The sequence below is a fragment of the Oncorhynchus mykiss genome, chromosome 8 (assembly GCF_057628025.1).
Source record: "Oncorhynchus mykiss isolate SJ-2025 chromosome 8, ASM5762802v1, whole genome shotgun sequence".
Taxonomy (NCBI): domain Eukaryota; kingdom Metazoa; phylum Chordata; class Actinopteri; order Salmoniformes; family Salmonidae; genus Oncorhynchus; species Oncorhynchus mykiss.
Genome location: NC_143029.1, coordinates 59,285,012 through 59,306,853, shown reverse-complemented (window position 1 = coordinate 59,306,853; position 21,842 = coordinate 59,285,012). Strand labels below are relative to the sequence as shown.

The 21,842-nt window shown below is 43.4% G+C and overlaps 2 protein-coding genes across 13 annotated transcripts in view; one reads left to right on the top strand and one right to left on the bottom strand.

The window, feature by feature from the left end:
• LOC110530221 (chloride channel protein 2) overlaps positions 1-5,404 on the top strand; it is a 78,968-nt gene extending 73,564 nt beyond the window's left edge. For 7 of the 11 annotated variants that reach the window (XR_016482496.1, XR_016482494.1, XR_016482493.1 and 4 more), the window contains 5 exons: positions 156-368; positions 1,263-1,301; positions 1,427-1,531; positions 2,346-2,432; positions 2,963-5,404. Coding sequence is in view for 7 of the 11 variants with exons in the window: in XM_090182129.1 (XP_090038255.1) it covers positions 156-368; positions 1,263-1,301; positions 1,427-1,531; positions 2,346-2,432; positions 2,963-3,511 (993 nt within the window). In the remaining 4 variants the exon portion in view is untranslated. Of the gene's footprint in view, positions 1-155; positions 369-755; positions 822-1,262; positions 1,302-1,426; positions 1,532-2,345; positions 2,433-2,962 lie in introns of all 11 variants that reach the window. The other 4 variants (XR_016482495.1, XM_036985784.2, XM_090182126.1 and 1 more) reach the window with 2 other exon arrangements.
• On the bottom strand, positions 5,392-14,822 carry fam131aa (family with sequence similarity 131 member Aa). 2 transcript variants are annotated; one of them, XM_036985782.2, is made up of 5 exons: positions 14,555-14,793; positions 8,296-8,404; positions 7,796-7,981; positions 6,929-7,063; positions 5,392-6,540 (listed from the first exon to the last, which is right to left on the bottom strand). In XM_036985782.2, the coding sequence occupies exons 2-5, from the start codon at positions 8,381-8,383 to the stop codon at positions 6,467-6,469; spliced, it is 483 nt and encodes a 160-aa protein (XP_036841677.1). In that variant the 5' UTR covers positions 8,384-8,404; positions 14,555-14,793; the 3' UTR covers positions 5,392-6,466. The 2 variants fall into 2 exon arrangements, with proteins under 2 accessions (XP_036841677.1, XP_021468790.2); XM_021613115.3 differs by having other exon boundaries at positions 5,515-6,512; positions 14,555-14,822.
• Between the last annotated feature and the right edge of the window lie 7,020 nt (positions 14,823-21,842).

Below are 21,842 nucleotides of genomic sequence, written 5' to 3'. Positions count from 1 at the left end.
GTGTATGTACAGTAGGTGTGGGGCTGGTTTGGTGTGTCTGGTAGGGGACGTCTGTGAAGTTTGACTTACAGGGTGTGTGTGTGTGTGTGTGTGTGTGTGTGTGTGTGTGTGTGTGTGTGTGTGTGTGTGTGTGTGTATTGTGTGTCTCTATCTAGATCTCAACAGAGGAGTCCTCTTTCAGTGCAGCTGTGTCCAACTCTCAGCTGCCACTCAAATCTGCAATGAAAACTGTCCCTACTATTCACAACACAGAGACACCGAACAGTATACATACTCTCTCAATTAATAGAGACACGCCGACTCCCTCTCCTCTGTCAGGCTCTCAGCAGACCCTTTCCTGTGGTGACCCTGAGAGAGAGCTACTCGAGGTGAGTGTGAGTGTAAGTGTGTGTACGTGCATGTGTTTATGTTTTTGTGTGTATGCTTGTATCCTCATATGCCTCCTTCCTTTACGTCCACTCTGTCCTCAGAGAATCTTTGGTAACTTTAAGCCCCAGCTTTGCTGTCACGTAACATTGCGCTGATGTTACGCCATTGCACCTCTCCTCCCTCTCCTTAGTAAGAGAAGCTTAACAAGCGTTCTGCGTTGCAGTAACATTGCATTCATATTTACATCACCCACTATCCGTCTCCTCTCTCCTTATCAGCTGGTAAGACCATTATAGAGTATAACGTTGCTGTAACGTTGTTTTTAGGTTGTGTTAACGTTGTGCTAACGTTCTGCTATGTTACTCCCTTCTCTCCCTGGCTTTAAGAGCCCGGCAGAGCCAGAGGCTCCTGAGAGCAGGGGGCCCAAACGAGTCAGGATCTCCATGGCGGCGGTAAGACTGCCGCCCGCATTAGAGCCCGTTGCTAAGTAACCGTTGCCTAGCGACCTAGCATAGAGCAAGTGACCGACCATAATCGCTTTGGGTACTTCTACCAACCCAAAATATACTGCGGCTTTGTAACACTTTGTAGAGAGAGAGAAATGAGAAGGAGAGAGGAAGGCACAATTGACCAAATCTGAGTTAAGTAATTTTAGTGATTCAGCTGATTATTTAGCCAACAAAAGCTAAATCAGCAGTGACTCACAAAGCCAGCCGAGTAACAGCGTAGCTGCAGGGGCAGAAACATGCACTTTTGATTGTGGTTATGTGTTAGTCTCATTGTTTGGTATGTGTTGTTAGTCTTTTGCGCTCATATGCAATGGTGGTATGGATTCATTGTATATTTGTGTTTGTGTGTATGTGGGTGTAACCACTGTCTCTCTTTGTTTTCAGGAGTCCCCTGAAGTAGAGGATGACATGACCACAAACGAAGTAAGACTGAACTCTCTCATTGGTAAACTTGCATGTCAGTCAAAAGCTAAATGAAAATGCAGTGACTGATGTGAGATCTTTATAGATGTTCTTTTATTGGCTGAGTTTTGAATCCACTCTCACAGATAGCAGAGTGGGAGGAGCAACAGCTGGACGAGCCAGTGGATTTCAACAACTGCAAGATAGACCCCGCCCCTTTTCAGCTTGTGGAGCGGACATCTCTGCATAAGGTGTGTCGTCATCAGTTCACCTGTCACTCAATCTACCGATCTCTTACTGGTCTACATAGTAACCCAACTGATACGTCTTAGTTGTGAAGGTTTTTCTTGTGATACTTGTTGTCGTTGTTTCACTGCCAAGGCAGACATGAGCAGAGCATCTGCTAAATGACTAAAATCTAGAAATATAACCAGGCTACAGGTGTCCGACAAAATCTGAGTTCTATCCCATAAAATGGTTCTCTTCCCTCTGCCCTTGATGACCCCTTTGATTGATGGGGTTGGTGACAGAGATATGATAACACACAGCTCCACTAGTCAGGAGCCTTTTATTACAAATAGAAGTCTCTGCACTAAAACCATGGCATTTTTCTAATAGACAATTTGTTCTCAATTATGTTTTACCCTCTCTCTCTCATTCCCTCTCTCTCTCTCTCTCTCTCTCTCTCTCTCTCTCTCTCTCTCTCTCTCTCTCTCTCTCCACCCCCCTGTCTCTCCACCCCCCCTCTCTCTCTCTCTACCCCCCTCTCTCTCCATCCCCCCTCTCTCTCTGTCTCTCTCTCTCCATCCCCCCTCTCTCTCTCTCCATCCCCTCTCTCTCTCTCCATCACCTCTCTCTCTCCATCCCCTCTCTCTCTCCATCCCCTCTCTCTCTCTCTCTCTCTCCATCCCCCCTCTCTCTCCCTCTCTTTCACTCCATCTCCTCTCACTCTCTCTCTCTCTCTCTCCATCCCCTCTCTCTCCACCCCCTCTCTCTCTATCCCCTCTCTCTCTCTCTCCATCCCCCCTCTCTCACTCCATCCCCTCTCTCTCTCTCTCTCTCCAGACTCACACCATCTTCTCCCTGCTGGGACTGGACCATGCCTATGTGACCAGTACAGGGCGGCTGGTGGGCGTGGTCTCCCTCAGGGAGGTGGGTGTTCCCGTGCATTAGAAGAACCCTTATGTCACGGTCATGTAGTTATTTGTATTTTCAACACGGATGTCATCATACTATGTTTGATTTGAGTGCACTTCACATCAAAATCACTGCAAACACATGATATGACATCACAGGAACATGTCCTCTTTACGTTTTGGCTGCGGTTGTTTGAATAGTGTCACCACCTCAGATCAGTCCTAAGGACAATGTTGTGCTTCATGAATCAGAAGCAATCAAGGCTAATCAATCTGCTCTTTACAAAAGTTGATGCAGATTAACAACCCAGTGCGCTTGGAGATGGAATCAAAAGCGTAATATGAATCACTACTCCGTGTAATCCAAAATCACATCATAATGTTCAATTCTATATCTCTGTCTCTCTCTCTCTCCAATCTTCTTTCCATCCTCTCCCCCGTTTCTTTCCATCCTCTCCTCCGTCTCTTTTCATCCTTGCTCCCTATTTGATTATTTTCCCTCGCCCTCCAATCGCTCTACCTCTCCTCTCTCTGTCTAACCTCTAGCTGCGTAAGGCCATAGAGGGTTCAGTGACGGTGACAGGGGTGAAAGTTCGCCCCCCTTTGGCCAGTTTCCGTGACAGCGGCAACACTACCAGTGTTTCCGAGGTGACAGAGCTGCACAAGCTTTGGAACCGCCACAGAGGCCTCTCGTTACCACGGGAACCCACCCCGCCCGACATGGAGGACCAATTGGACGTTATGGATGAGGAGACCCCTGTCCACTTCATACAGGACCAATCAGATATGGAGTTTGAAACCATCCCCACTGACAATATGGACCCGCCATCGGAATTGGTTCTTCAGGAAAGCCTCTCAATAACAGAGGACCAAACAGAGGAGTTTATCTTAGAGTGCAGCCCTTCCCACACTGATGAATCAGAGCTGGCCTGTGATTTTGACCCCTCCCACCTCCCTGAGACTGACCAATTGGAGCCGGCGAAGGAACATGGAACCCCACCACATGGAACCACACCCCAGAACATAGAGCAAATGGACCAATCAGAACTGCAGTGTAAGCGAAGTCCCAACCGCACTGAGGACCAATCGGAATGACAGAAGGGGCGAGGGACAGTTAGGAGTTGCTTCGTGGTTCGTTGAGGTTTCTACAACCTTAGAGGTCACGTTCACCTGGATCTGTCTGTGTCCACAATGTATTGTGTGCGCGTGTGTTGGTGTAAATGAGCTCGTATTCCTGTGTGAGTGATAGAGTAACTGAGTGAATGTGACAACATGGTTCTGTGTTTAACAAAGTGTTTTGGGGTGTGTGTGTGTGTGTGTGTGTGTGTGTGTGTTTGTGCGTGCGCGTGTGTGTGTGTGAGACTTGGTGGAACCTTGCCCATGCACCCATCTGGTGCTGACACTTCTATTCTCAGTTTGATTATCAGAGCCAAACTACATTTCCCCCCCTAAATATAGCTACAAATAACACACATAGAGAGAGAAAGCAGATCAGAGGGATAAAGGAAAGGAGAGAGAGGAAAGAGAAGGGAGGGTCTCACTTTAGATTAAGTGGCCTATAAAATCTACATATTTTCACAGCTACATTCTAAAGGACATTCTGTAATTGCAGTATAAGTGCATGTACAGTCATATCTGAAATGGGATATTAAGAGAAAGACAATAAGTTACTACCCTAAGGCAGCTGAGAAAAGGCCAACACGTTGACATTGCTCAGTCATAAAATGGCATCCCACAGGGTTAAGAGCATTTGTGAAGCACATTGTAATTAACATGAATTTAACTCAAAGTACATATAGCCTTGTCTGGCATTAAGGTAGGAGGGCGGACGGACGTTAGAGAGTTTCTTGTCTTGTAACAGGGTGTTTTGGTCACAGTGTCATTTTGTATCTTACATTTCTTGAGATAGGATGTTATGTGAATATCGTATCCTATCTACTGTACCGTGTTCCGCATGTTTCTGGAATGATGTGAGTGTTAATGACACGTTACATTGCACAGGAAAAGTTGGTTATGTGGAGAGAGAGACAACATCAGTTGTTGTGAGCACACATATGCACATAGGCCAATAGTACACGCACAAGGGCTCGATTCAATCCGTGGCGCTGAAGATCCGCGTTGCCGTGCGATTGACATTTTGAAGGCAATGTTCCCGCATTAGCGGACACTACGTTCACGGTAAGTGCTGCACATTTCAATTGTGCTGTGGATCTTCTGTAACACAAATTGAATCGAGCACTAAGTAAATGAACACCGTACACATTCATAAATCTACACATAGAAAATAATCTCCTAGAAAATACACACCACACACACATTGAAAATGATTAATACAGCCTGCCTGGCCTTGAAACCAGTTTAGAAATATGTACTACCAGCTTAGAAGCACAGTTATAAGTCTCCAAGTGTACTGGTGAGCAATAGAAGCCTCTATAAAGGACTGAAACAACTGTTGTAGAGAGAGTGTGTGACTGTTCTCCACAGTCTCATTATAAAATGAGTTCATCAAACAGATGTTATGTAATTTGTCTCTTCAATCATTTCTCTTAGCTCTGTTGACAGATTTGAGCCATTATATATATATTTCAATTCTATGTAAAAACCCTGCCATAACAACTACAATTTAACGGTTCATTTTCTTCTGTAAAAAAAAAGTCAGTTGCGCAAACCATTTATTGTCGTCTTACTTTTGTATGCACATAGAATGTGAAGTAGTGCTCGCCATACAAGATATAATGTAAACTGAGTCTAATGTATAGAGTGTATAAGGTAATTAACAGCGCTAGTTAAGCAATAAGACTGTAGTTTCTCCCTTTATATAGCCCCGGCCTGTAAATGGTTTGTACATATGAAAATACATTATGACGGAAATCTACGCATTGTACATAGGAGAATATGCATTTCAGATCAACAGCCATTGTTATTTTTCAGAAAACATACTAATTGTTTTTTTGTACATTAAATTTCAACAAAACTTTGAGATGTAAATCTGTTTTTCAAAACTAGTTTATTCTCTGTGTGTGTGTGTGTGGGGGGGGGGGGGGGGGGGGGGCATTTTCCTTCTTGTCTCATATCAGAGATGGGTAAAATGATCAAACGGTGAAAATCTCTTCTTTTTTTAAATCATGTTTTATTCATCCAGGACAAACCCCATTACTTGACTTCACATCATGGTCCTGGGAAAACACGACAATAACAATCCATAGAAAACCAGTGAAATAACAACATAAAACCTCTCCGTTTGAACACAGTATTCGGGAATCGAGTTTCAACTCTCAAATACAGCGTAACATCAGCAAAGAAGTGGCAAGGAAGTGAAAAAGAAGAGAAAGAGAAAAGAAACAGGGTGCAGAGGAAGCAGGGAGAGACAAGCCGAGAAAAGGAAGGAAGGAAGAATTGGAGGAAAGAAAGAGAAACAGGAGGAAGGAAGGAAAGGAAGGATGGAAGATGAATAAAGGCTAGCCATCACTAAGTTACATATCTAAGAGTCGACAGACTATCCAAGGGGAACACCTACAAGATGAAAAACACAACATCCACAACATCTAATGCTCCCTCTTTTCTCCTCCTCCTCCTCCAACCTCTTTCTCTACCTCCTACTCTTCCTCATCGAATGACGCCACTCCCGACGAGCCTCTGTCGGAGAAGAAGCTTCTCTGGCTCTGGCAGGAGTGCCACTCTCTACCTTCCTGAAACACACTCCCTTCTTCGTCTTCCTCTTCCGCTTCCTCCTCTCCAAGAGACTCAGAGTGAGAGGTTGAATAGCAGGAGTCAAACCTACTGCTTCTGATCCTTGGCCTCCAGTCAGGTTTGTGGACGATACAGACACCCCCACCGGTCTCTAGCTGTGGTACAGGCTGATCCTCACCATCCACTAGTTCCCCCTCTCTGGGGAATGGGCTAGCCCGGTCACTCTCTAGAATAGGCCGGTCATTTTGCTGTGGAGCTGGGTCATTCTTAGATGTGGGCCTATCACAGTGCAGGCTGTTGCTGCTAGAGCCAACGGGAATGGTTGAGCTGATAGAGGGTGGAACTTTAATGCTGCCAATCTCAGCCTGGAATGACACTCGGGGCTCGTGATTGGACGTTGCGGTGTCTGAGGGAGGAGCAAAGAGTCAGAACACCTGGAGATGGATGAGAAGAGAGAGATGGAGGGATGAGAAGAGGACGAGTGAGGGACAGGGAAGGAAAGAAAGAAGAGAGTGAGGGATATTGGGGCATAGCACCGAGTCTAGGGGCTCTATTCAATCTGTAAAACTGATGCGTTACAGATCCTGCAATAGAAATGTAAAGGTCATTTCCGATTAAGCGGCATATACAGTGTTTACCGTGAACACAGTCTCCACTAAAGCAGGAACACTGCCTTTAAATTTCAATCGCGCTGTAACGCTGAAATTCCACGATGCGGATTGAATAGAGCCCTAGCTGGAAATTATGATCAAAACACACATGATGAGATGCATGACATAGATATTGGGTGTACTTCTGCGCAAAGTGGGTGTATGTGATTACCTGAGCGGGTAGAGCGTGTGAGTGTGTTTCTGTTGTTCTGGAGAAACTCTTTGCCAGCTTCCTCCTCATCATCATCATCCACAGAAGCCCAGGCTTTCAGCTTTGCCTCAGCGATAGCAAACTGCTCTGCCACTCCTGGAAATGGACACACAAACAAATAGGACAAATATAAACACACACAGGCTAAAAACAGGACTGTTTATTTTCACCCAAAAACCTTACAGCACACATCAAGCACGGGAGAAAGTGGGACACAGACAGACAGACAGAGTTGTCTCCGAAATCATTAGAAAGTGAACAGGGGAGAGGCTGTATCACCATGGGAACACTAGGGGACAGTGAAGTGACAGTTGGAAGAGAGTCTAATTGGCTACCATCTGTTAGGCTCTCATAGGACAGGCCGTCATCGCTTAGGTGACACAGGAGGGGCACAGATCTGAGCTGTGACATATGCAGGGGTTAGAGAGGAGCTGTGGGACAGGTGTAAGGATGACGGGGGGGGTGTCAAGGTCTTGTGTCAAGACCACACACAAGTACGTACGAACGTACGCACACAAACACATGGTGGTGGTCCACTTTACTTTTGATCCAATTGACCCACAAATCGTCAGTGTGGACGTCATATGCTAAGGGCTGAAATCCACAGAGTAAAGTACTGTACAGAGGACACATCCCTGATACGATCCTTTCTGAGCCATTGGTTATTAAACACCATTGACTGCAGATTTAGTTGGATAATAGAAACAGAGAGATAAGCTGAGATAAGATTCATTCAAATATATTAAAAGAGGACAACATTAAATTGCTATAAATTGGTGTATATCAGCGGCTCTACTTTACTGGCTAAGTTGGTGGAGGGACACACACCTGCAGCGAAGCGCGCCTCCTGTTCCCCCTCAGTGAGGTGGCAGTAGGAGTTGAAGTGTGTGTGGAGGGGGTCCGTGGGGGAGTCTGTGGGTTTGGGCCAACCCTTCCACTCTATGAGGTGGGCAACCCTGCCACCCTGCAGGGACGTGGGCTTGGTCACATGGTCCTTCATCGCCTGGGATATGCCTGGAGAGAGAGAAGTATGAGGCCTGGGTTAAAGAGAGTGTGACCTCTAAAAATGATGGGTCCTGGGTCCTTCAATCTGTAGTGCTGAAGATCAGCACTATAGCGCCATTGAAATGTAAAGTTAATTTCTGATTGTGCCGACATATACAGCCTTTACCGCGAATGCAGTCTCCGTGAACGCGGGAACATTTGCCTATAAATTTATATTGTGCTCCAGTGCAGGTCTTCAGCGCTATGGATTGAATCGTTGCGCAGGATTTGTATGTGTGAGATGAAAGTGAATTAGTGTGTGTGTCTGTCTTTCTGTCCCTTACCATTTAAAGAGGATCTGGCCAGAGCAGCAATCTCCTGGATGCTGACTGCCTTTCTCGTGTCTGAAGATTTTCTTGACTTGGGGATCATTTCAGCTTCCTGAAATTTTACCTGGGAAAAAAAGCAGTCATGTTCAGTATGTCACGTACACCACAGCACAAAGTGTTTTCTATAGTAATGTTGTAGGCCAGGGATGGACAAGTTAGATGGGGGTGGGGGGCCACAAAATGGGGGTGGGAGGCAGGGGCTCGTGATCCTGCGTACCCACCCACATCCATGCCCCCACCTTGTGAGCAAAACATTTTAGGGGCTTCTCTGTTGACAGTGAAGAGAAAAAAATAGACGTTTTAGAGTTCATTTCCTGCAAATCTACACATTTTTTTCAAATCTACACATGTTGCCATTTGTCTTTGGAAAATTGTGAAATGTTATAACTAATTTCATGCAATTGTACTTATTTTACCATGGGGCGAAGATATTTTTCAGTTTTACAGCTTATTTCCTGGAAATCTATACATTTTTCCATTTGTCTTTGGAAGATTTTGAAATGTTATAACTAATTTCATACAATTCTACACATTTTGCCATGGGGCGGAGAGAAATGTTAGCAGTTTTTAATAGGATATCAGAGTGAGAGTGACTAACAAAAAACTCGACCACCTTTACTCCACACACAGAGATGCATACAAAGCTCTCCCCCGCCCTCCATTCGGCAAATCTGACCATAATTCTATCCTCCTGATTCCTGCTTGCAAGCAAAAACTAAAGCAGGAAGTACCAGTGACTCGCTCAATACGGAAGTGGTCAGATGACGCGGATGCTACACTACAGGACTGTTTTGCTTGCACAGACTGGAATATGTTCCGGGATTCATCCAATGGTATTGAGGAGTATACCACGACAGTCATCGGCTTCATCAATAAGTGCATCGACGACGTCCCCCCCACAGTGACCGTACGTACATTTCCCAACCAGAAGCCATGGATTAAAGGAAACATCCGCAACGAGGCTAGAGCTGCCGCTTTCAAGGAGCGGGACACTAATCCGGACGCATACAAGAAATCCCACTTTGCCCTCAGACAAACCATCAAACAAGCAAAGCGTCAATACAAGATTAAGATTGTATCCTACTACTCTGATGCTCGACGGATGTGGCAGGGCTTCAAAACTGTTCCTGGAACTGGATCCTGGACTTCTTGACGGGCCTCCCTCAGGTGGTGAGGGTAGGCAACAACACGTCTGCTACGCTGATCCTCAACACTGGGGCCCCTCAGGGGTGTGTACTTAGTCCCCTCCTGTACTCCCTGTTCACCCACGACTGGGTGGCCAAACATGACTCCAACACCATCATTAAGTTTGCTGACAACACAACAGGGGTAGGCCTGATCACTGACAACGATGAGACAGCCTATAGGGAGGAGGTCAGAGAACTGGCAGTGTGGTGCCAAGACAACAACCTCTCACTCAATGTAAGCAAGACAAAGGAGCAGATTATGGACCACAGGAAAAGGTGGGCCACACACGCCCCCATTAACATTAATGGGGCTGTAGTAGAGTGGGTCGAGAGTTTCAAGTTCATTGGTGTCCACATCACCAACGATCTATCACGATATATCAAACATACCAAGACAGTCGTGAAGAGGGCACAACAAAACCTTTTCCCCCTTAAGAGACTAAAAAGATTTGGCATGGTTCCCCAGATCCTCAAAAAGTTATACAGCTGCCCCATAAAAAGCATGTTTCCTGGAATGGCAACTGCTCTGCACTACAAAGGGTAGTGTGAATGGCCCAGTACATCACTGAGGCCAAGCCTCCTGCAATCCAGGACCTATACAATAGGCGGTGTCAGAGGAAAGCCCATAAAATTGTCAGAGACTCCAGTCACCCAAGTCATACACTCTTTTCTCTGCTACCGCATGGCAAGCAGTACTGGAGCATCCAGTCTAAGACCAAAAGACTCCTAAGCAGCTTTTACCCGCAAGCCATAAGACTGCTGAACAATTAATCAAATGACCACCGGACTATTTACATTGACCCCCCCACCCCCCATTTGTTTTGTACGCTGGTGCTACTCGCTGTTTATTATCTATGCATAGTCACTTCACCCCTACCTACATGTACAAATGACCTCTAACCTGTATCCCCGCACACTGACTCAGTACTGGTACCCATATATAGCCTATTTATTGTTATGTTATTGTGTTACTTTTTATTCTGTTATGCTTTGGTATTTTTTTGTAAATATTTTCTTAACTCTTCTTGAACTGCACTGTTGGTTAAGGGCTTGTAAGTAAGCATTTCACGGTAAGGTCTACACTTGTAAGTAAGCATTGCACGTAAGGTCTACACTTGTAAGTAAGCATTTCACTTTGAGGTCTACACTTGTAAGTAAGCATTTCACTGTGAGGTCTACACTTGAAAGTAAGCATTTCACTGTAAGGTCTACACTTGAAAGTAAGCATTTCACGGTAAGGTCTACACTTGAAAGTAAGCATTTCACTGTGAGGTCTACACTTGAAAGTAAGCATTTCACTGTAAGGTCTACACTTGAAAGTAAGCATTTCAAGGTAAGGTCTACACTTGTAAGTAAGCATTTCACTGTAAGGTCTACACTTGAAAGTAAGCATTTCAAGGTAAGGTCTACACTTGTAAGTAAGCATTTCACTGTGAGGTCTACACTTGAAAGTAAGCATTTCACTGTAAGGTCTACACTTGAAAGTAAGCATTTCAAGGTAAGGTCTACACTTGTAAGTAAGCATTTCACTGTAAGGTCTACACTTGAAAGTAAGCATTTCACTGTAAGGTCTACACTTGTAAGTAAGCATTTCAAGGTAAGATCTACAGTTGCTGTATTCGGCGCACGAGACAAATAAAGTTTGATTTGATCTGTATATATATTTTGTCTTTGGAAATGTATCCATGAGCCTACAAAAGGTTGGACACGGGGCAGCCAGTTGCCCATCCCTGTTGCAGGTTCATGGACTCAAATGTTGCTCAGAGCCCAGTAAGATATCATGACATCGATTATTCAATTGTGTATTTTATGAAACATCGGACAATGGCGCATCACGTGCGTGAGAACGGCGAAAAGACCAGAGACAATCCTGTGTGCGTTTCAGCACGTGGACAGCAACCGCTCCTCAGAGCGTATGATGGCGCAGGAGTTCCATGACTTTGCACTAACCATTTAAAACAGTTCAAATATATTTACATATTGCCTCTATGATAGTGTATTTTACAAGCAAGCAGTAGGCTACGCACGTTGTTGCATGTTGTAAGAAAGTAGGGTCCATCATAATTTGTGGGTCAACTAACAGTAACACCTATGAAAAAGCGCTGCCCTTTTCCATGAAGGAACCATGGAATCGTTGGTACGAAGTCTGCAAAGGACGACTCCACCCTACCTCCTCTCGTTGTCGCCCCCCTCTTTCTCCTCCACGAAAAGTCAACCACATATTGGACACGAAGAGACGACGAATCACCGCGGAACAAGACAACGCATTAATCAACCCCACCGCTTGTCTCTGCGAGTTTTAACGCTGCTAATGACTATACTGCCGCGACAGATGCCAAAGAAATGGTAAGCCGGTGAAACCATTTGGCTCAAGCGGTTAAACTTGAGGGAGTCCAAGAGACCGGACAAACATATGGCCCGAGGCAAGCTCAATAGGCTACTGCTGTGTAAGCAGCTCGAAACCCCGATCTGCTCAACCTGCTGTGAAAGGCTACGATCCCCATTAAAATAGAGATGCACGTGTGCGTCTGGAGTCAGGGGGTCAGCGATTTTAGCCTCCTTTATTTATACTTCAATAACAAAGTTGTTATTTGGTGCACAGTCCAATACAAAACAGAGGGCTCTGGTATACACACGTGTATAATTCTTTGGCCCTCTAGCTCTAGATGCAACAGGTTGAAAATGAGACAAGGTCACCGACAATGATGGCGAGCTTTAGTGGCCCTGGGGGACAAAGAAGACTAGGAATTGGCTGGAAATCAGTCGGCTACACGCTAAACTAGGCTACACGTGGTTGACATGACCACGCTAATACCAGACATTCCTAAGCAGATTTGCGCTTAAACAGCTAACAGGAAAGCTGCCACTTTTGAGACCATAGCACGCACAGATGCGCTGTATAATGACATCCATGCAGACAATATGTGGGTCAAATACAAAGTGGACCAAGACCACCATGACCATGTTTATGTTTTTCAATATCTCTCTCGCTCTGCCTATGTGTGTGTGTGTGTGTTGTTTGGATTTACTATCCTTGTGGGGACCAGAAGTCGTCACAAGAATGGTAAAACAAGGACAATTACGACAAGTGGGGACATTTCGCAGGTCCTCACAAGGAAAAGGGCTATTATAGGCTAAAGTGTTAGATTTAGGGCTAGAATTAAGGTTATGGTTAGGGGTTAAGAGTTAAGGTTAGGAGTTAGGGAAAATAGGATTTTGATTGGAAATACATTTCTTGGTCCCCACAAGGATAGTAAAACTAAAGTGTGTATGTGTGTACACGTTTTACTATACTTGTGAGTACCAGAATTCTTCACAAGGATAGTAAACCAAATAAAAAGGCTATTTTAGTTAGTGTTGATTTAGGGTTACAATTAGGGTTAAGGTTTTGAGTTATGTTTAGGGTTAGGGGTTAAGGTTAGGGTTAGGATTTAGGTTTTGAGTTATATTTAGGGTTAGGGGTTAAGGTTAGGGTTAGGGTTTAGGTTTTGAGTTATGTTTAGGGTTAGGGGTTAAGGTTAGGGTTAAGGTTTTGAGTTATGTTTAGGGTTAGGGGTTAAGGTTAGGGTTAGGGTTTAGGTTTTGAGTTATGTTTAGGGTTAGGGGTTAAGGTTAGGGTTAAGGTTTTGAGTGATGTTTAGGGTTAGGGGTTAAGGTTAGGGTTAGGGTTTAGGTTTTGAGTTATGTTTAGGATTAGGGGTTAAGGTTAGTGTTAGGGTTTAGGTTTTGAGTTATGTTTAGGGTTAGGGGTTAAGGTTAGTGTTAGGGGTTAAGGAAAATAGGATTTTAAAAAGTAATAAATGATTGGTCCTCAAAAAGTCCTTACAAGTATAGCATCTGTCGTTCTGCCCCTGAACAAGGCAGTTAAACCACTGTTCCTAGGCCTTCATTGAAAATAAGAATGGGTTCTTAACTGACTTGCCTAGTTAAATAAAGGTAAAATAAAAAAAATAGTAAGTGTGTATGTGTGTACGTGTGTATGGGCCTATATAGGGCAGAAATATAGAACTTCAACACAACATGAAGAAATGGAGCATTCAAACAAATAACCTAATAGAAAAACATGCATGACTGTCCTTGTTGATAGGCAACAGCACCACTCTGTAAATGGGATTACATGTATTCTTGGATAAACATGAGCCCAGCCATATGTTCGACTTGGCATAGTGTAAGCAGCAAGGAAAGATGGTGATATGCGAGCTCCCACGCGCCTATTCAGCACCCACGCGTCTTTTCAGCACAGGGACAGATCAATGTAGGCTAATTCCATCCATGCTATTGTTTCCTTGGGTTCGATTGTGCTAAAGACTGTCTTGCTTTATTTAACCATGCAGGACAATCATTGAGAACACATTTACAATAACGACCTATTGTAGGGTAGGCCTAGAACCCAAATGCCTATAGCTCAATAGGTAATATGTCATGTATTCTGTTGTGTTTGGAAACCATACTAGCAAACACGGTCGTTATAGTGCTATTACAATAATCCCATAGTATGGAATAGGGGATAGATAGGCTATATAGGACCTATGGACTACTTTTATTTTTGACACCTCGTGGGGTGTTTAATCTACCGTAGGCCTACTATAGAAAGGGATAAATAAATAAGCATGCCGTCTCTGAGTAGAATTGATTTACCGTGAGGCCCCTGCCTGTTCACGGGTGAAGTGACATGGCTATTAACAAAGAACGAGGCCGACAGCTGACATCATACTGTGATTGATGGCACGGTAATTGCCAGGAGAAATAAATAACGCCGGTACCGGTGTTGCTGTACACCGTGTGGCTCGAGCAGAGGATGCGGCATGTCTCCAAGCAACGGGAAACAACATCTGCATATCAATGACCCTGACTCGGGAGAGGGCTTAGTAACGGGCCCCGGTTAACGTTACAGAGACTGCCGCATTGTCATAAAAAAAGCCAATTAAAAGGGATAGCAAGCATGTCGATCGGTAAACAAAATATAGGACTTTACTTAGGGAATAAAGGCATGCAAATAAATGTCGGTCACACACATTAGCACCTACCTGTAAACCGAATAGAGGTTGCGGCACCGTCGAGCGTCGCACATGATCACAATGAGCTTGTCTCAAATCCCATTAACAGATGCTAACGTGGTGCCCCGTGTTGTTATTTCCCACGGTTTTTAAATGATTTATCTTGTAGCCTTGCACAACACGCCCGTCTTTCACACTACAAGCCTCAGGTTGTCGCCCCGCGATATGGGCTGCTACAGCCTACCTATATGCGCTCTGTCCAAATTGTTGGCACGCGTCATCGGGGAAAGGCGGCGTCATAACCAAATCTGTCCCCCTCCATACAATTCTCTTCCCTCCTTTTAAAACATGTTGCGAAATATTTTTTGGAAACTATTACTGTTCTGTTGTCTGTTAATGTAGATTACGTATTTGACCAAATCTAATTGGAGACTAAAATGAGCACTAATTGTAGGCTATCGCTTTTATAACCAACAAACCTGTACATCTGGTGGTTAATCAATTTTTTAAAATCCCTTCACCGGGACCCTGATGATCACAGAGGGGTAACAAAGCAGGTACCAAGTCAATGTGCAAGGGTACGAGGAAGTTGAGGTAATCGAGGTAATATGCACATGTAGGTAGGGGTAATAGTGACTAGGAAATCAGGATAGATAATTAACAGAGGAACAGCAGCGTATCTGAAGAGTGTGAACGTGTGTCTATATGTGAGTGTGTGTGTGTAGAGTCAATATGCATGTGTGGGTGTGTTTTGTGTATGTATGTGTTTTAGATTTAAGAGGATCCCCATGAGCCGATGCCAATGGCGACAGCTAGTCTTACTGTGGTCCAACACATAACGAAAAAGGCATTACAACTGACATACATTTAAAAACATTAACATGTAGTGTGTGTGTGCATATATCAGTTACACATACATGGCAGTACATACAGTTGAAGTTGGAAGTTTACATACACCTTGGCCAAATACATTTAAACTCAGTTTTTCACAATTCCTGGCATTTAATCCTAGTAAAACTTCTCTGTTTTAGGTCAGTTCGGATCACCACTTTATTTTAAGAATGTGAAATGTCAGAATAATAGTAGAGAGAATGATTCATTTCAGCTTTTATTTATTTCATCACATTCCCAGTGGGTCAGAAGTTTACATACACTCAATTTGTATTTGGTAGCATTGCCTTTAAATTGTTTAACTTGGGTCAAACGTTTGGGGTAGCCTTCCACAAGCTGCCCACATTAAATTGGGTGAATTTTGGCCCATTCCTCCTGACAGAGCTGGTGTAACTGAGTCAGGTTTGTAGGCCTCAATGCTCGCACACGCTTTTTCAGTTCTGCCCACAAATTTTCTATGGGATTGAGGTCAGGGCTTTGTGATGGCCACTCCAGTACCTTGACTTTGTTGTCCTTCAGCCATTTTGCCACACCTTTGGAAGTATGCTTGAGGTCATTGTCCATTTGGAAGACCCATTTGCGACCAAGCTTTAACTTCCTGACTGGTGTCTTGAGAAGTTGCGTCAATATATCCACATAATCTTCCTACCTCATGATGCCATCTATTTTGTGAAGTGCACCAGTCCCTCCTGCAACAAAGCACCCCCACAACATGCTGCTCCCACCCCCGTGCTTCACGTTTGGGATGGTGTTCTTCGGCTTGCAAGCATCCCCCTTTTTTTGTCCAAACATAACAATGGTCATTATGGCCAAACAGTTCTATTTTGGTTTCATCAGACCAGAGGACATTTCTCCAAAAAGTACGATCTTTGTCCCCATGTGCAGTTGCAAACCGTAGTCTGGCTTTTTTGGAGCAGTGGCTTCTTCCTTGCTGAGCGGCCTTTCAGGTTATGTCAATATAGGACTCGTTTTACTGTGGATATAGATACTTTTGTACCTGTTTCCTCCAGCATCTTCACAAGGTGATTGATTTGCACATTTTGCACCAAAGTACGTTCATCTCTAGGAGACAGAACGCATCTAATTCCTGAGCGGTATGACAGCTGTGTGGTCCCATGGTGTTTATACTTGCGTACTATTGTTTGTACACATGAACGTGGTACCTTCAGGCGTTTGGAAATTGCTTCCAAGGATGAACCAGACTTGTGGAGGTCTACCATTTTTTTCTGAGGTCTTGGCTGATTTCTTTTGATTTATCCATGATATCAAGCAAAGAGGCACTGAATTTGAAGGTAGGCCTTGAAATACATCCACAGGTACACCTCAAATTGACTCAAATTATGCCAATTAGCCTATCAGAAGCTTCTAAAGCCATAACATAATTTTCAGGAATTTTCCAAGCTGTTTAAAGGCACAGTCGACTTAGTGTATGTAAACTTCTGAACCACTGGAATTGTAATACAGTGAAATAATCTGTCTGTAAACAATTGTTGGAAAAATTACTTGTGTCATGCACAAAGTAGATGTCCTAACCGACTTGACAAAACAATAGTTTGTTAACAAGAAATTTGTGGAGTGGTTGAAAAACGAGTTTTAATGACTCCAACCTAAGTGTATGTAAACTTCCGACTTCAACTGTACACACAACAAGTAGGTGACATAGGGGAGAGGTGTTGTGCCGTGAGGTGTTGCTTTATTTGTTCTAAAAAAAACAGGTTTGCTGTTCACTTGCACTATGTAAGATGGAAGGGAGTTCTATGTTCTCATGGTTCTGTATAATACTGTACGTTTCCTTGACTTTGTTCTGGACCTGGGGACTGTGAAAAGACCCCTGGTAGCATGTCTGTTGTGGTAAGTGTGTGTGTGTGTCAGGGCTGTGCGTAAGTTGACTATGCAAACAATTTCGAATTCCTAACACATTGTTTCTTATAAAAACAAGAAGTGACACAGTCAGTCTTTCCTCAACTCTTAGCCAAGAGAGACTGGCATGCATAGTGTTAATTATATCCCTCTGATTACAATGAAGAGCAAGACGTGCCGCTCTGTTCTGGGCCAGCTGCAACTTAACTAGAATTGTCTTTGCAGCACTTGACCATACATTATGACTGAACAATAATCAATATAAGATCAAACTAGAGCCTGCAGGCTTTGTGGAGTGTGGTGTCAAAAAAGCAGAGCATCTCTTTATTACAGACAGACCTCACCCCATCTTCATAACCTTTGAATCTATATGTGTTGATCATGACAGTTTACACTAAGTTAACACCAAGTAATTTAGTCTCCTCGACATGTTCAACAGCCACACCATTCATTACCGGATTCAGGTCTAGAACTTAGGGAATGATTTGTACCAAATACAATGCTCTTAGTTTTAGAGATGTTCAGGCCAGTTTTTTACTGGCCAACCATTTCTTAACAGACTGCAAATATTTGATAAGGGTTTTAGTGACTTCATTAGCACTGGTTGCTGATTATATGATATGATAAGATAAGGGTTTTAGTAACTTCATTAGCACTGGTTGCTGATTATATGATATGGTTGAATCATCAGCATACATGGACACACGTGTTTTGTTTAATGCCAGTGGCAGGTCATTGGTAAAAATAGAAAAGAGCAGAGGGCCTAGAGAGCTGCCCTGGGGTACACCACACTTTACATGTTTGATATTAGAGAAGCTTCCATTTTAAAAAAACTTCAAGTTCTATTAGATAGACAGAGGTTGAAAAGCACATAACACATACATTTTCTCAATAACAGGTTGTTGGGCTCCCGAGTGGCGCAGCGGTCTAAGAAACTGCAGCTCAGTACAAGAGATGCCACTGCAGTCCCTGGTTTGAATCCAGGGTGCATCACATCTGGTTGTGATTGGGAGTCCCATAGGGCAGTGCACAATTGGCCCAGTGTCGTCCGGATTTGGCTGGGATAGGCCGTCATTGTAAATAAGAATTTGTTCTTAAACTGACTTGCCTAGTTAAATAAAAATAAATGGTCAAACATATCAAGGCTGCACCGATCAGTACATGTTGAGTGCCCTTCTCTATAAGCATGCTGAAAGTGTGTTGTTCATTTATATACAGAGAAATTGTATTTGGTCGAACCCAATTTTTCCCAACAGTTTGCTTAGAGCTGACAGCCAGCTGATAGGTCTGCTGTTAGAACCAGTAAAGGCCACTTTACCACTCTTGGGTAGTGGAATGACTTTGGCTTCCCTCCAGGCATGAGGACAAAGACTTTCCTCTAGGTTCAGATTAAAGATATGACAGATAGGAGTGGCTATAGTCAGCCACCATCCTCAGTAGCTTTCCATCTAAGTTGTCAATGCCAGGTTTGTCATTATAGATCAATAATCATTTTTCAACCTCTCCCACACTAATTTTACAAAATTCAAACTTTCAATGCTATTCTTTCATTATTTGTTTTTTAATGCATGAATGCTCACTGGCTCACTGTTCATTGTTGGCATTTCCTGTGTAAGTTTGCCAATAATTGCCAACATCAAATAGTTTTGAATTGAATAAGCCATCGGATTCAATGAAAGATGGAGATGAATTTGTGTTTCTGCCCATAATTTAAAGTACTCCAAAGTTTATATCATTGATCTTGGCTTCATGATACAGTTTCTTCTTCTTTTTGTTGAGTTCAGACACATAATTTCTCAATTTGCAGTAAATCAGCCAGTCAGATGTGCAGCCAGACTCATTAGCTACTCCTTTTGCCCTGTCTCTTACAACCATATAGTTGTTCAATTCCTCATCAATCCATGGAGCCTTAACAGTTCTAACAGTCAGTTTCTTAAAATGTGTATGTTTATCAATAATTGGTAGAAGCAATTTCATAAATTAATCAAGTGCAGGAATTTGGAATTTTGACTTTCCTGGATATAGCCACTATACTGTGATCACTGCATCCAATGGTTACAGATACAGCTTTAGAACAAAGTTTTACAGCATTAGTAAACGTGATCGATACATGTGGATGATCTTCTTCCTGTAATGTTTGTAAACACCCTGGTAGGTTGATTAATAACCTAAACCAGATTACAGGCACTGGTTACAGTGAGAAGCTTTCTCTTGAGCGGACAGCTTGATGAAAACCAGTCAATATTCAGGTCCCCATCACATACACTATCAAGCATTTCACACATATTATTTAGATACTGACTGTTAACACTTGGTGGCCTATAGCAACACTCCAAAAGAAAAGGCTTTAGATGTGCCAGGTGAACCTGCAACCACAACACTTGACATAAGATCTTCTAAGCATTACAGGGATATGGCTCTGAATATATACAGCAACACCTCCCCCATAAGCATTTCTGTCTCTTCTATAAATGTTATATCCTTGTATTGCTACTGATGTATCATCAAATTAATGATAAATTGAGTCTCAGAAATAGCTAGCTATGAATGTTAACTGACGTTAGCAAGTTATTGATTTCATGAACCTTATAAGGCTACATATTGTATATTAATATGGGCTATTTTCAGCCCTTTCCTGGGTAGCTTATCAGAGATGGACATAATATAGAAAACAGCAAACAAAGCTATACATTCAGCAGTCCATTAATCAGTTGGTGTGCGTAAGTGTGTGTGTGTGCTGCGGGGTTGAAGCTACGAACCCATAGGCTTGGTTCGCTCAGGATGTACAATAAACAGAGTAGCAGCAGCGTATGCAAAGAGTGTGAAAGTGTGTCTATGTGCGAATGTTGGGAGTGTCACTCGACACTCTCCACTTCAGCCCCTTCGATGCGAATGGGGGCGTGCTCAGCCAACAGTTTCCTAGAGTCCACGATAAGTTATTTTGTCTCGTTGACATTGCTGCCAGGTCTCTGACCTCCTCCCTATAGGCTGTCTCATCGTCATCAGGCCTACCACCGTCATGTCGTTGGCCAACTTTATGATGGTGTTGGGAGTCGTACGTGGCACGCAATCATGGGTGAACAGGGAGTACAGAAGGGGACTAAGTACGCACCCCTGAGGGGCCCCCGTGTTTTGTGTCAGCGTGGCAGATGTGTTGTTGCCTAACCTCACCATCTCGGGAGGCCCGTCAGGAAGTTCAGGATCCAGTTGCAGAGGGAGGTGTTCAGTCCCAGGCTCCTTAGCTTTGTGATGAGCTTGGAGGGCACTTTGGAGTTGATCACTGACCTGTAGTCAATTAACTAAAAGTCCTTGTCTGAGAGAGATTTACATGGTTACCAAAACATCACCCCAGGGTAAGCTTGCACAAAATATAACCCTTATTTAAGTGTATCTAAAATTCCAAGGGAAACATTTATGGTGGAAAAATGATTGGAATCATTTCCCTTTGACCGCTAAGTTTTATGGGTATTATGACACCTCCACTGTGGGGTTCTATAGACAGCTACGAAAATCATAGATGAAAACCCTCTTGGTAAATAGTACGGTCTTCAGCTTATCATGAGGTATTTTAACTCAGGCAAGCAGAACCTCAAGACTTCCTTAATATTAGAGATTGTTAATAGCTGGTGCGCAGAGACACACCACCCCCTCGAGTTTACCCGACGCTACCGTTCTGTCCTGCCGATGTATAGAAAAACAGAGCTAGATTTACATTTTCCATGATCACATTGTTAGGATAGTCTTGAACAGAGATTGTCCCGTTTATTCTCCAGTGATTGCACGTCCGCCAATAGAACGGAGGGTAGAGGCGGTTTATCCACTCGCCGACGTAATCTCATCCGGTATTCTACACGCCGGCCTCTTCCCTTTTCGTGTGTCAAGGCTTTGTGCCTGGTCCGGGGATGAGCAGTATGTCCGTCTCATTAAAAGTAAAAATCCTCATCCAAACACAGTGCCTGAATTGCACATGGACACCTGTTTAAATTCATAAATGTTCACGTGACATAAGGACTTCATAAGGGTTGTAGGTGTAATAAAGCCTATAGGCACCAACATGTTAGAAATTAATATGGAGGAAATTAGTAATTGGAACTAATTACATTTTTTTTTCTGTATAAGGCGGTGGTAATGTTCAGGATAGATAAACAGTTTGTGTGAACTGAAACGACCAACACCAGAAGAAAAGCATGCCGAAACAATATTGAACTACATATTTTAAAACGATACCATCTTTGAGGACTAACACTCAAATAACAGCCATGACAACATGCATAGAATTGCGGATCACTTGCTTCAAAACTGCAAACTTCTCTCAGCTCAACAATCTTTCATTGCTGAAAATTTTATTTACAACAGCAACATTCTCTTCACCACCAATATACCCTTTTAGCTAACACTTCCTCTTCCAATGAACTGTGAGAAGGCGAAAATAATGAAACAGTCTATCAAATCTATTCATTTTGAAATGGATTACTTCTACCTGCCATTCTCATTCCCCTGATAATACAAGTCATTATTTTTGTTGCTATCATATGATGGGGGTCCCTGGGTTGCCGACTTTACCAGG